Raw genomic sequence first — 15,533 nt, forward strand, 5'->3', positions numbered from 1 at the left:
CTCCGTCAACCCCACAGGTAACTCTCACTCCGTCAACCCCACAGGTAACTCTCACTCCGTCAATCCCACAGGTAACTCTCTCTCCGTCAACCCCACAGGTAACGCTCACTCTGTCAATCCCACAGGTAACTGTCACTCTGTCAAGCAGCCTCCCTCCTCTTCTGCTGACTATGTGCTTTACCATTATGGTCCTAATCCAGTTCCACGTCTTCAAAAACGGCAAAGATCTTACTACAGACAATTTAAGAATTTCTATGTCCTCTTTGGGAAACTTAGCATGTACCTCTCCCTTCCCATGACCCTCCTTCTTCCTTCCTCCTTTATACTTCCTTCAATCTTCCCGTGGCTCCCCTGAATCCTCTGATCCATCCTCCTTCAATACCCTTACCTCCTCACCCTGCCATCCACCCCTGCCAAACCTTTCCTCTACCTCTCCAACACCTCAACTCCCTTCAGTCATTCGAGCTTTAGGCCTCCCTCTCCCCACACTGAAGAGTCTCAAGGGGTTCAGCTACCGCAAGAACAAACATCTGAAGCTGAAAAAACTGGACGTCTTATCCACTCAGAAGGGCTTTCGGGACATCCAGACGGACACTTTGTCTCTCTTCAGTTTCTTGCCCAAAATGTAGTCCACAGCCTCCATAAGATTACACATCCAGTTAATCTTCAAGGTCTCCTCCACAAATAGTGGTGGAAACACTTCAGCTCTCAACTTGAGCAGGTAACCTCAACTTGCCCCATCAGTCAGAAACACAATCCAGGTAAAAATGTAAAGGGGGGACAAGGACGAGAACGAGCTTTTATATAAATCAGTGAGTTGACATTTTAAAATTTGAACTACAAGCTCTCTATTTGTGTCTGTATGTTTTTATATGCGAATGTATATATGTATGTCATATATATAATATTTTCCTATCTCCAGATGGTATTACCAACTAATTAGATTATAAACTCTCCTAAAGGAGCTCGATTCAGTGCTTATTATAAATGTTTACATGAATTAAATATTCCTAAAACTCCCAGAAAGTAAGGAAATTGAACTTCTAATATTTCAAAAGTATTCTTACAGAAATTAACCCAAATGTTTTAGGAATCCAAGTTCATATAACTTAGGTAAATCTTTGGCAAATGAGACTAGTTTAACATTATAGGTCTGATAGAAACAGCTATATTTTCTGAGTTATCAGCATTAAGTACAATACAAACATACATTTTTATTCTATTTGGGTATGTTCTTCCTAAACTTATACAGGCTTACTTAGCAAATAAGCAACATTATATCTACTAGATGTTTAAGATTATAAAAAGTGTTAGTTTGTGTTTAACAAAATTGAATCATTCTGATAAACTTTATTTCAACAGTAATTATAACTGTAATAATTTATCACAAACTTTATTTCAACAGTAATTAAACTCTGTAATAACTCAATTTGAAAACAGTTTCCAAGATCTCTTGGTAACTTAAAATCTTAGACTTAAAAAAAATTAAGTTAATTCATGGCTATTCATTAAGTACCTAGATCATTTCTAAGTAAGAGAGAACACTGAAACATAATTTTAAGTTTATATATTTTTGACTCTTATTTTATTGGTACAGAAAAACTATCTATATGAGTCTATTAATGAACATGTTCATTTTCGCCACACTGAGAAGTTGTACTATAAGGACGTTCATGGTTAGGAAAAACTGTTAAGATGTCTATTTATAAGCTCTGCTAGTCTACTATAAAATGCTCTTGTATGACAGACAGTTAACAATTACCTACTTCATAGTTTCCTCTGTAAAATAGAAGTTACTGCTATTAAAAGTCTCACATATGTAATTGAAACTCTACTAGGAGAAATAGTAACAGAAAGGAAGAACTTTGTATGCAAGGCATGCACATGTGAAGATGTGTTCTTGTTAAAGAAAAAGAAAATAGTTTTGGTGAGTGGCCATCTAAGATACTCCACTGGTCTCACCCCGTATGGAGCAAGGGAGAACGAAGAAACCCAAAGACACTAGCGAAAGATTAGTCCAAAGGACTAATGGACCACAACTACCATAGCCTCCACCAGACTCAGTCCAGTACAACTAGACGATACCCAGCTACTATCACTGACTGCTCTGACAGAGATCACAATAGAGGGTCCTCGACAGAGCTGGAAAAAAATGGAGAACAAAATTCTAACTTACACACACAAAAAAAAAACCAGACTTACTGGCCTGACAAAGAGTGGAGAAACCCCAAGAGTATGGCCCCTGGACACCCTTTTAGCTCAGTAATGCAGTCAATCCTGAGGTTCACCTTTCAGCAAGATTATTAGACAGGCCCATAAAACAAAACAACACTAAAGGGGCACACCAAGCCAGGGGCAAGGACTAGAAGGCAGGAGGGGACAGGAAAGCTGGTAATAGGGAATACAAGGTCAAGAAGGGGAGAGTGTTGACAAGTCGTGGGATTGGTAACCAATGTCACAAAATAATGTGTACTAATCGTTTAATGAGAAGCTAGTTTGTTCTGTAAACCTTCATCTAAAGTACAATTAAAAAAAAATAGCTTTGTACTAAAGTAAAATGACTAATTGTTCCACAGCGAGAAAGAGGAAAATGTAGAACAAAACTTAAATGGATGTAAACAGTTACAAAAAGTTTGTGAAAAAGGAATCCTATTTGCGGTGGTCATAGTTGGCTAAGATTTTATGGGTTTATTTATAAAATTTTCAAAAACAGCTTTAGCGTCAAATATTTTACCTATGCAAAACTAGAATTTGGTTTCCTGTTAAAATGACAAAAGTTTCTTGGATTATAGGTCTGCTCTTAACAAGAGGTTATAAAGGTAGGTTCTTTACAATCCTGTTACTTCCTATGTTTTCTTTTAAAATCTTTTTTTCTCACTTTGTTAAACAGGTAACCAAGCATCATTTCTCACTGACCCATGATCCTATTTAATCAAACGTTTAAACCTCCTGACTTCTGACATTTTGCCTTCTCAAAATTAAATCATAAATTTTATCTTTTGCACCTACAACTGTCTTTGAGATTTCCCAGAGGATCCCTTAGAAAATCACAATGAATTTGTTCTTTCACCTTAAAAACAGGCACTGACTCAACAGCAGCTAACAACAACAATCAGGTTTATCTGATGTTGTAAGTTGCATAAGAAGTGCTGTAAAACCAAAAGAGATGCTTAGCCCTCCCTAGGTTAAATCTGTATGGGTAAAATGTTATCAATATAAATATTTCAGAAATTGTATGCAATTCCTAGAAATTTATCAATGTCCTTGCTGCTACTTTACCTGATATTAGAGAACAACAGAGTCATCAGTCATAATTTCAGTTTTGTTTTGTTTAACATTAACTTGGTCACAATTTGATTTCTTTAATTTGAATTCAGTATATTTAGGGCAGTGCTTAAACTGGGGATTTACATCATTTACCTATACAATTTGATTGATATACAGATGTTTAGAATCTATACAAACACTGAATATTTTTACTTGATAATCCTGATATACTCTTAACATACTCTCACTATAAGCTTGATAAGAGTTTCTGGGTGGTACAAACGATTAACACACTAGGCTGCTAACCAAAAGATTGGAGGTTCAAGTCCACTCAGATGCACCTCAGAAACAGACCTGGCAATCTCCTTCCAAAAAACAGCATTGAAAACCCTATAGAGCACAGTTCTACTCTGACAAACCACGAGCCTGACTAGGATCACCATAAGTCTGAATCGACTCAACGGCAACTGGTTTTTTATATACTTGATATATGCGTGGCATATTATGTCTCAGGATTATACCACGGACTGCCAAAAGAATAAAGAAATCTGTCTTGGAAGAAGTACAACCAGAACACTCCTAAGAAGCAAAGATACCACATACTTTGGACATGTTATCAGGAGGGATCAGTCCCCACAGAAGGACATCATGCTTGGTGAAGTAGAGGGTAAGTGAAAAAGAGGAAGATCCTCAATGAAATGGATTGACACAGTGGCTGCAACAATGGGCTCAAGCGTAACAACGGTTGTGAGGATGGCACAGGACCAGGCAGCGTTTTGTTCTGTTGTACACAGGGTCACTATGAGTCGGAACCGACTCAACTGCACCTAACAACAACAACAACATGTCTGAAGTTTTTTCTCTGCAAAGATTATGTTCATCCATTGTCATGGATTGAACTGTGTCCTCCAAAAATATCTGTCAACTTGGCTAGGTCATGATTCCCAGTACTGTATGATTGTCCACCATTTTATCATCTGATCTGATTTTCCTATGTGTTGTAAATCCTATCACTATGATGTTAATGAGATGGATCAGTGACAGTTATGCTGATGAGATCTACAAGATTAGATTGTGTCTTCAGCCTATCTCTTTTGAGATATAAAAGAGAGAAGGGAGCAGAGAGACGGGGGAACTCATACCACCAAGAAAGCAGCACTAGGAGCAGAGTGCATCCTCTGGACCCAGGGTTCCTGCGCAGAGAAGCTCCTAGTCCAGGGGAAGATTGATGACAAGGACCTTCCTCCAGAGCCAGCAAAGAGAAAGCCTTCTCCTGGAGCTGACATCCTGAATTTGAACTTCTAGCCTACTAGACAATGAGAAAATAAACTTCTGTTTGTTGGAACCATTCACTTGTGGTATTTCTGTTATAGCAGCACTAGATAACCAAGACATCCATGTTCATAAGTTAGATGTTAATAGTCACTCTTCTTTAAAAATAAAGTTAATCATTATGCTTATAGATATTCTGACTACAACTTTTTCGGATTCACTCTGTTTTGCATGCAACAAAAACAACCAAATTTCTTTGTCAACTGCACTTTTTTTTCCCTCTCTGTCCACTGAATAACAACTGCCACTGGCATAGTCCCAAGGCAAAGATACAACCAAGGGCTTTCTCTCAGCACCAGCTACCAAATCCTGGCCCCACAGCCTGGGGGGAACCTGTGAAAGTGCTAGCAATTGATTATTTTGTAACAAACTCGCATCAGATCTTTCACTTTAAAAATTATTAGTAATAAGTTAACCACCTCCATCTTAAATCTTTTGTCATCTACAGGTATTTTTTGTTTTACTCTAATGTTTCCCTGAAAGAGCTTGTAAATGAGCTACAGGCCAAAATGCTTCATCTTCAAAAGAAAGGGACTGTCTCAAAGACCCATAAAAGAGACTATGCCAGGTACTGGGCACAGACTTCTGATGGCATCGCTTAAGTAACTTTCAGACCACACTAGTAGACTGAGTCAGGATTTCGCAGAACTATAGAGTAGAAGTAGATGGGTTCATAAAACTGCTAACCCCAGATCGAGCAGAATAAGAATTACTAAGATTAAATATGGTAATGAAGAATGATTATGAGTTTTGTTTAAAATACTGCTGATGCTTTAATGTTCTATTTTTCTGGATATAAGACCCTCTCTCTTTTTCTCTGATGCAATTTATAATTCATAACAATTTAGCAGACTATGGTTTTGTAAACAGAAATAAAACATCTTTTCTCCTTGCCTAACCCCTCCAGAATTCTAAAAAGCTTATTGCGTATTCTTACTTTCATGGCAATATAGTTATCTGCATAGGTTCAGTAAGAGTCTGTACTCCTTGTTAACAGAACATAATTGGAAATATTGGCTATGCAACCAAAAATTTGACTGGAATGTCGTATTTGAAAATGATGCTCCTTTAATAAGATGTGACAAGACACTTCTTAGGAGCTACGGTTGACTTTATGGAGCCCACACTTACAGTCCTTTTGGGAAAACTGGTCTGGTACCTGGCTTACAGGGCTTCCAGTTTTACAGGTAAAGTAAGGAAGGTTGCTTCCTAGCAGGTACAAAAAGGTCAAAATATTTTGGGGACTTTAAGAAGAGAGGAATTCACCCAATTCTACAGGTACCGCACGTGAAATCTAATGTAAGTTCTCCTAGCCTAAGGAGGCTTTTAAAAGTTCAGTCTGAGACTCCTTATAAAAACCCCCAAACACAAAAGGCCAATATGGTAAATTAGTATTCTTGCTATATCTATGTAAATAATCAGGCCAAATGCAATGAGACCAACCTCACAATGACTCTTAGTCTATCCCTAACTGTGTTTAGAGGCATTGGTGGTTCAGCAGTAAAATTCTTGCCTTCCATGCAGGAGACCAGGGTTCAATTCCCAGCCAATGCACCTCGTGCATAGTCACCACCCGCCTCAGTGGAGGCTACATGTTGCTATGACACTGAACAGATTTCAGCCAAGTTTCCAAACTAAGACAGATTAGGAAGAAAGACCTGGCGATGGATCTACTTCCAAATATCAGCCAATGAAAACCCTACGGATCACAGCAGTCAGGTCCGTAACCAATCATGAGGATGGTGCAGAACCGGGCAGCATTTCCTTCCACTGTGCGTGGGGTCACCATGAGTAACGACAGCTAACAACAACAAAAGCATTTAAGGATAGACTGTATTAAACAATAGCGGAGACTGACCAAGCGCACACTATTACTCATTAACCCACTGACTCGGCTTAACAAAATTTTAGTCAATCTTCTCGCCTTCCCACAGGTCTCTGAACTTTAGCTCATCCTTTAAGTCACCCTAAGCTTAAGCAAGCAGATGCAGAACATCCTCCACTAATGGTTCATTCCGAGCACAAGCTGACGCAGAAAGAACACTTCCAGTTAAACCACCCGGATCATGCAATTGCCTCATCCACACCTGCTGGCCCTACACCTCTAACTTCTGGTCCCCCACATCCCTACCTCCCTGCCCTCCACATCCTCACCTGCTGGCCCCATACCTGCACAAAGTTCCTGCTACCCCTGCTTATCCCTCCTATTCTGAGATGCTTACAGATCTTGTGGTGAAAACATTCTATTACAATCGTCTTTTTGAATATAGTCTCTCCATACCTAAGCACAGATTTATTTTTATTTGACAGTACTACGACAAAAACACTATTTGCCAAACTCCAAAATTACATTAAGATTTATTTTCCTCTACCAAAAGTGAGCAATATCATTTTTTTATTGTACTTTAAATGAAGGTTTACAGAACAGTTTCTCATTAAACAGTTAGCACACATATTGTTTTATGACAATGGTTAACAACCCCACGACATGTCAACACTCTCCCTTCTCGACCTTGGGTTCCCTATTACCAGCTTTCCTGTCCCCCTGCCTTCTAGGTCTTGTCCCTGGGCTGTTGTGCCCCATTAGTCTCATTTTGTTTTATGGGGCTGTCTAATCTTTGGCTGAAGGGTGAACTTCAGGAGTGACTTCATTACTGAGCTAAGAGTGTCTGGGGGTCGTACTCTTGGGGTTTCTCCAGTCTCTGTCAGGCCAGTAAGTCAGGTCTTTTTTTGTGAGTTAGAATTTTGTTCTACATTTTTCTCCAGCTCTGTCCAGAACCCTCTGTTGTGATCCCTGTCAGAGCAGTTGGTGGTGGTAGCCGGGCATCATCTAGTTGTAGTAAGCAATATCATTTTTTAAAACATAAGGCTCAGGTGAAACTAGGTACATAGAGACAGCATTGCATGTAGAAATACTGTCCAAGCTGGCCTTAGGTTAAGTCATTTATCTTTCTAATTTACGGATGAAGAATTCAGACCCGGTGATCTCTAACCGTGCTTCTATTCTGTTAATCTAGATACGAATTTGGTAGAAGCGTTTAACAGAGACAAGGACTATTCCTAAGTCAACAGATAGAAACATCAGATGTGAAATGCCTGCTTCTCCAGCAGAAAAAAAAAAAGGAACTTAGATATTTGTTAACATCTATTTCTGTAACTTCAAAAGCTGAGATTTCACAATTCAACTCCTAAGTATACACCGAAAAGAACTGAAAGCAGGAATACAAACAGAGACTTGTACACCAATGTTCACTGCAGCACTATTCACAATAGCCAAAAGGTGGAAACAATCTAAATGCCCATCAACAGATGAATGGATAAACAAAACGTAGTACATAATATACAATGGAATATTACCCTGCCCTAAAAGAAAAATAAAGTCCTGACCTATGCTACAACATGGAAGAACCTTGAAAACATTATGCTGAGTGAAATAAGTCAGTCACAAAAGGACAAACATTATGATCTCACTTATATGAAATGTCTAGAATAGGCAAATGTATAAAGACCAAAGTTTATTAGTGGTTACCAGGGGTGGGAGGAAGGGGGAAAGAGGGAGTCATTACCTATGGGCGATGAGCTTCTATTAAGGGCAACGGAAAAACGAAGAAACAGATTGTGATAGTTGCACAACATAAACACAGTTAACGTCACTGAATTGTACATTTAAAAAATAGTGAATTGGCAAATGATCTGTTACGTATATACTTAACACACACAAAAAAAAAACAGATTTCATAAATAATTTCTCAAGGTAGAGACTCCAGTGATCAAACCCACTCATTCAAAAGTACTTCATTTATCCATACAAAGGAATATTACTCAGTCATAAAGAGAAATAAAGTCCTGATACGTGCTATAACATAAGTGAACTTTGAAGACATTACGCTTAGTGAAATAAGTCAGTCACATAGGACAAATACTGTATCATTCCACTTATATGAAATATCTAGAATAAGCAAGTGTATAGAAACCTAAAACAGCGCCTGGCACATAGCAAGCACTTAAAATATTTTACTGGTCTTTACTGAGAATTAATATTTAATTTAGCCGTCTTAATAATAAACCAAAAAACCAAACCCTGTGCCATCAAGTTGATTCCAACTCATAGCGACCCTACAGGACAGAGCAGAACTGCCGTAAAGGGTTCCCAAGGCTGTAATCTTTACAGGAGCAGATCTCTTCCACAGAGCGGCTGGTGGGTTCGAACCACCGACCTTTCAGTTAGCAGCTGAGCACTCACCCACTGTGCCACCAGGGCTCCTATCTTAATAGTAAACAAAAAAAACTTAGTAATTAGTGCCTACTACTGATTGTGTACTGTATTACCCCTTCATAAACACTATCTCATCAATTCTCACAAAAACCTTACAATGTATTCATTTAACCGGAGAGGAAATTAAGGCTATAAAGAGGCAGAAGAGTTGAAACTTGGTCTGTCTGACAACAAAACTTTCTGCTACGGTGCGCTCCTTTATAATCTTCTCTAAATATAAGCTTTCCACGACGAAAATTAATTTCCTCAGAGTTAATTAAAAAACAAAAACCTCATTGACGTTGAGTCAATTCTGACTCATGGCAACTCCACGTGTTGCAGAGTAGAACTGTACCATAGGGTTTTCTTTACAGAAGCAGAATGCCAGGCCTGCCTTCCACAGCACTGCTGGGTGGTTTGAACTGCCAACCTTTAGGTTAGTACATGAACACAAACCATTTGTACCACCCTGGGACCTTCAGAGTTAATCCACCTGTGGCCTAAACAATACTACAACCTGCATTACTTGTTTTTCCAATATGTTCAAATTGTTCAGACAAAAATATACATTTACATAAAAGATTTTCCACTCATATATTCCTTCACAGAACCTCAACTGACATTCAAAAAAAAAAAGAGTCATTTCTGATAACCAAAGCAGGTATAGAGCTATGAGAAAACAGTATTCAATTAGCCAAATAGAAAAATCTCCAGTTAAAGCAAAGAAAACTATTCTTTGAAAAACTGGTACATGAGAAATCACTGTTAGCCCTGCTGATTAACAATGAGTTGAAAAACCTTAGTTTCATAACCAGTCAAACTATTCCCTAGCCAGGTAAGCAGACCTAAGGCCAAGTAATTACTAACTAGGTGTCTCAGTCATCTAGCACTGCTCTAACAGGAACACCTCAAGTGGATGGCTTTGCAAAGAGAAATTTATTCTCTCACAGTCCAGTAGGCTACAAGTCCAAATTCAGGGCATCAGCCCCAGGGGAACACTTTCTCCATCAGCTCTGGAGGAAAGTCCATGTCAACAGTCTTCCTTTGGTCTGGGAGCTTCTCTGCGCAGGAACCTCAGGTCCAAAGGACGCGCTCTGCTCCCAGCACTGCCTTCTTGGTGGTATGAGGTTCCCAGGTGTCTCTGTTCGCTTCTCTCTTTTACATCTCAAAAGAGATTGCATTAAGACACTGATCTTGTCAGCCTCATCAGTATGACCTCATCACAGTGATAGAATTTACAACACATGAGGAGATCACATACAATCTCATCATAGTGGTAGAGTTTACAACACATGAGGAAATCACATCAGATAACGCAATCATACAATACTAGGAATCATGACCCAGCCAAGCTGCTACACACATTTTTTGGGGGACACAATTCAATCCATGACAGTAGGGATGAAAAAATTAGATTGAATTATATGAAACTGTCATTAAAGATCAACAATTCACATGGTTCAACCTAATACTTTAAGGATTATCTAGTCCTGGTTCTCCCCAAGTGTGTTTCTGGGAACAATGGTTCAGTAGAATGTTAAAAAAGTTCATTGTCAAGTTTAGGAAATGTTGGGTTAAACAAAGTTAAAATTGGTCTCTTTACCTCAGGACTTGCCCTTAATGTGCTAATATGAATTACAATTCTCCAAAAGAAGGATTTATTAGCCTAATGAAGATAATAAGGTGTACAGAGATTAAATGACTTACCAAAGTCACATAGCTGGTTAACGGCAAACTCAGAACCAGAATCTACTTCTCCTAATCCCTATCCCAAAATTAATTTCACTTCCCCAAGACTTCTTAATACCGGATTTTAAAGAAACAATTTTTTCCAAGGGTCATTTTTATAGTAATATAAGATGAGAAACACCAGTGGCTTATTCTGACAGTATTTACCACCACCCCCACCAAAGAAAAGTAATTAGCAAAGCATTTTTATATAACCACAAAAGCTTCCTCAAAGTAAGCTCTGTTGTTAGTTGCCATGCAGTTGATTCCATATACGCAGAGATTATAAACACTAGTGGTATTCAAAAACTTCTAAATATTCTTATTAAAAACATTTCCGCTAGAAAATCAGAGATGATAATCTTTTCCAATCAAAGTAAATAAGTACCTGGATGGAACTAAGAGAACAGTAAGCACAGCTTCCCAAATTGTGAGTTCCACAGAGCAGGACCATGTCTGTTTTGCTCACTAATATACACTCAGAGTCTGATATACAAAGTTTGTATTCCATAACTATTTGCTAAAAGAATGAATAATAAATCCCTGCTCTACCGTTTGCACTCGGCTACTAACCTAAAGGTTGGCAGTTCAAAATCACCCAGCAGTACTGTGGAAGAAAGGCTTGGCAATCTGCTTCCTTTAAGATTAACCAAAACCCATTGCCACTGAGTGGATTCTGACTCATAGCGACTATATAGGACAGAAACGAATTCCCCCATAGGGTTTACCAAGGAGCAGCTGGTGGAGTTGAACTGCCGACCTTTTGGTTAGCAGCCGTAGCTGTTAACCACTGCATCACTAAGGCTCCTCGGTTAAGATAACAGCCAAGAGAATCCTATGGCGTCGTGCTACTCTGCAATACATGGGGCTGCCATGAGTTGGAATCAACTCGACGGCAACGGGTTTGGTTTTGGTTTGGCTCCACAGTTAATCAGCTATAGGATCTAGATCAAGTTACGATTTCTTGGAATCTGAGTTTCTCACTTCGTAAATGCAGAGCTCAGGCCAGAAGGATCAAGATCCCTCCCATTTCTACGAATTCATGAATCTTACACAAATAAAAAAGAGCCCTGGTGGCACAGTGGTTAAGAGCTCGGCTGCTAACCAAAAGGTCGGCAGTTCGAATCCACCAGCTGCTCCTTGGAAACCCTATGGGGCAGTTCTACTCTGTCCTACAAGGTCGTTGTGAGTCAGAATCGACTTGACAGCAATGGGTTTGGGTTTTTTCGGTTTTATACAAATTAAAAGGAGCCGTGGTGGCAAAGTGGTTAAGAGCTCGGTTGCTAACCAAAAGGTCAGCCAGTTTGAATCCACCAGCCACTCTGCGGGAGAAAGATATGGCAGTCTGCTCCCATAAAGATTAAGACCAAAAACCAAACCTGTTGTCCTCAAGTAGATATGGACTCAAAGCAAATCTTATACAAATGAAAAGGAATCCTGGCGATGCAGTGGTTAAGGGCTCGACTGGTAACCTAACCGAAAGATTCGTAGTTCAAACCCACCAGCTACTCCACAGCAGAAAGATGTGGTAGTCTGCTTCTGTAAAGATTTACAGCCTTGGAAACCCTATGGGGCAGAGTTCTACTCTGTCCTATAGGCTCACTATGAGTCAGAACTGCCTTGACAGCAACGGGTTTGGTTTGTTTGTTTTTTTAATACAAATTAAATCTCAAACCTCCAGAATTTGGGGATATGTCCACCAACAACCAAAAACTATAATCAAAAATAACATTTGCAAAGCACTTTATATTCTTTACTTCACTTAATACTCCCAGCAACCCTGCAAGATAGTCAGGTAATTATTATTACCCACATGGTACAGGTGAAGAAACTGAGGCCCAGAAAAATCGACTAACTAGACCAGAATCACAAAGTTATTAAGTAGTGGAGCCTGGACTTAAAACTCGGGATTTTAGGATTGAAATCCCCAAATCTTTCCATTCCCCTTGTCACTTGATGCTAGGGACAGGAATGCGGCTGGGACGATGACAGTATTATTCCCTGGCTTTCAACTACTGATTTAACAGGACTACAGCGACAAAGGATCCCCAGAATCTTTTGCCCCGGTCTTCCCAACGTTAAAACTTCAACTCTTCTGTGAAGGAACATAACCTTAATGCAACAAATTAATCACATTTCGTTCCTTGGAGTCCAAGGTTGGTTAAGTATCACTATTATAAAAGACGATGACATTATCGAGGAGCCCAGAGAATCTAAATTATGAATTAAAATCTTTTATATCAAAGACAGATTTAGTTCAGATATGTACTCACAGTTAAGTACAATTAAATTCAAAGACCATCTTATCCCATTATTATGCCACATTTAAAATGAGAAATCCACTTTTGGAATCTTTTTTTGCTAGTAGAAATAAGGCAATTTAAACTAGCACTTCTTCTAGGTCTTGTTACAAAATACCATACTTCAAGCACAACTTATCTAAACTCCAGTGATGAACAAATCCAATACTGGGCTCAAAGGTGGTGTTAAAATCAAATAAACAAAGGGCATTTACATCACACCCTTCCTCTCCAAGAAATACAATGGGGCAACCAGAAGCACCCCGGCTTACAGATTTAGATTTCTCCAAGATTCTAACCAATTAGTTGACCCTCATATTTGTTAACTCTATTAACCTTTATTAAAATACAAACATATATATGTACATATATATTCTTATGTCAAATACAATTGTTTCTTACAGCTACAACAAAATCCTCTCAACAAGGAGTACACCATAACAAATAAACACATACTTATTAAACCTCTCACGTACACACAGCATTAAATTATCTGCAATGAAAATTAAATGACCACTATCCTTCTGGAGCTTGTTTACATGTGGAAATAGTTTGAAATATGTTTACAGTGAGTCACAATTATTAAGCCTAAGTAGATATAACATGTAAAAGTAATAATACTGCAAAAGTAACCAAAGCAAAAATTCCTCCTCAAAAACAATGATCAATCAGTAGCATCCAAAATAAATATACACACAAATGGCCTGTCACATTTATAACACAAAAGCATTAGTTATTATCGTGTTCTGCAAACTTCATTAAGTTTCAGGGGACTTAACAAAAGTTTAGCTTGTTAAATTATAGCTAAAAACCTCCCTAGACTCAACAAGAGGTCCCATGCCTGAAGAGACCTGACCATAAACACAAGTGACAATATTAACAAAACCAAAGCTACAAGCCAGTGCATCCATCAGCACTTCAATTCCCCTGGTGTAAATGCTCCAGAGAATCAGACTCATCACCACTTCAACACTAGTAAGCCTGAGAAGAGCTGTCGAAAATCTTGTGGGCCACACAAAAAGCTCTGTGGACTGTCACAAAATAAAAGTCACAAAGCACCATGTATCAGCTTTGCAGGCCAATTCAAAACACCACAGGACCATCGAATGTAGGCGTTTCTCGGAGCAAAGTATCCAGAAAAGCAAATGTTATTTACCAAACGGCCAAGCACTTCCCAGGGGTGATCAGCACTTCCTTAGGTCCAGGACAGGCCCCTCCACACAAGCAATCACTTTCCCACAAGCAATCACTTTCCCACGTAGTGCCAACTGTACACTTGCACGCTCCGAAAACAGGGGCAAGCCCTGAATACCAGGGCAACGTTTCTATTTTATCATGGACTGAAGCTCTGAGGGCTCCCAAAGCTCAATCGCTCGACCTATAACCCTGGAGTCACTTTCCAACTGTGCTCTCACCCAGGATCATTATATCCCGAACGGAAGCCAATTATTAGTTTTAATAAGGCCTGGAAAAATAGTCAGGGGGCTCTAAAAGTTCACCTAAGAGACACGGGAAAGGTGGGGGCCTCGACGGAGAAAGCCAACTCTGAAGAACCTTGGGCTCAAACATTTTTAAAAGCGCACAAAGACCCTTTTTCTCTGATGACTTCAAGCAGACACTCAGTCATTCTGAAAGAAGCGAGGAAATGGGGCTCCGAGGGTTCACCACGACAAGCAGCCTGGACTGAGGCTCGGATTTGACCAGATACGGTCCGGAAACCGAGGCAGGGGTTTCACAGCCCCTTCTCCCCGGCCCCTTTCTCTTTCCCGACGAGCAGGCCTCTCCTCGCTCCTCTTTCCCTTTTCCTCCCTCCTTCCCTCCCCCTCAACCCGACACAAAACCAGGCCGCCTCCCCCCAAATCCCATCAACTTTCCCGACCCCCTACTCTTCCCACCTCTCAGGAGCACACAGAAACTGCAAGCCAGGAGGCTCCTCAGGACGGCCCCCATCTTCCTTTCTCGCGTTCTCTTCTCTCACCGGCGATGGGCGGCCAGAACGGGGGGAGGCGACGAGCCGGGCCGGCCGCCGCAGCGGCAGATCTGCACGCTCATGCTTCCCAGCTTTCCGGAGAGAGAAGAAAGGGGCACGTCAAGGCTCCGCGCACGCCGCCGCCGCCCGCCCTACCACGCCGCTCCGCCGCGGGCTCGCGCGACGCCAGTGTCTGCTTCCATCCCGCCGCCTCCTCCCCGAGTGCCCCGCTTCCCCCGCGCAGCTCCTCATTCAGCTTCTTCCTTTCGCGCAGCGGCGCAGGGATACGGTCGGTCCCCACACCGCCACAGGTGCCGCGACCGTCTCCCTGCGCGCAGACGAGCTCCCTCCCTTGCAGTTATGCAAAGTAGTGGGGGGCCGAGCCCACAGCCTCAGCCTGGAGACCCCGGTAGATTTGCTGGACGAGCAGGGGCGAACTTGCACAGCCGCTGTCGAAAGGAGAAGACCGTCCGGAGGCGCATTCCGATGGGATTCTTTCCCGGGCCGGCTGCTTCGTCCTTCCCTGCGGAGGGCGTGAAGCGACGTCGAACAACATTGGAGCCGGCGTGGTCGGGACTACTTTCTGTGGCTCGGGCAGGCCGCCGCCGGCCGGGCTCTTTGTGCGGTCAGCCGAGCCAGGTGGAGCTCCGTGTCCCCGCCAGCCGACCATCGGCCGGGGGAC

General features: G+C 40.9%; 1 protein-coding gene and 1 non-coding gene across 3 annotated transcripts in view; both read right to left on the reverse strand.

Moving 5' to 3' along the window:
* Positions 1 to 14,979, reverse strand: part of LRP6 (LDL receptor related protein 6) — a 142,729-nt gene extending 127,750 nt beyond the window's left edge. Inside the window, exon 1 of one of the 2 annotated variants that reach the window (XM_004387319.2) lies at positions 14,778 to 14,979. In XM_004387319.2, coding sequence (XP_004387376.1) covers positions 14,778 to 14,832 — 55 coding nt within the window. In that variant the 5' untranslated portion in view covers positions 14,833 to 14,979. The remainder of the gene's footprint in view (positions 1 to 14,777) is intronic. The other variant, XM_023741577.1, reaches the window with a different exon arrangement.
* On the reverse strand, positions 4,821 to 4,947 carry LOC111822627 (small nucleolar RNA SNORA30/SNORA37 family). The gene has a single exon (XR_002825771.1). It is a non-coding gene; the product is annotated as a small nucleolar RNA SNORA30/SNORA37 family (small nucleolar RNA).
* Positions 14,980 to 15,533: the final 554 nt, after the last annotated feature.

This window comes from Trichechus manatus, unplaced genomic scaffold, assembly GCF_000243295.1.
Source record: "Trichechus manatus latirostris isolate Lorelei unplaced genomic scaffold, TriManLat1.0 scaffold00184, whole genome shotgun sequence".
NCBI lineage: Eukaryota > Metazoa > Chordata > Mammalia > Sirenia > Trichechidae > Trichechus > Trichechus manatus.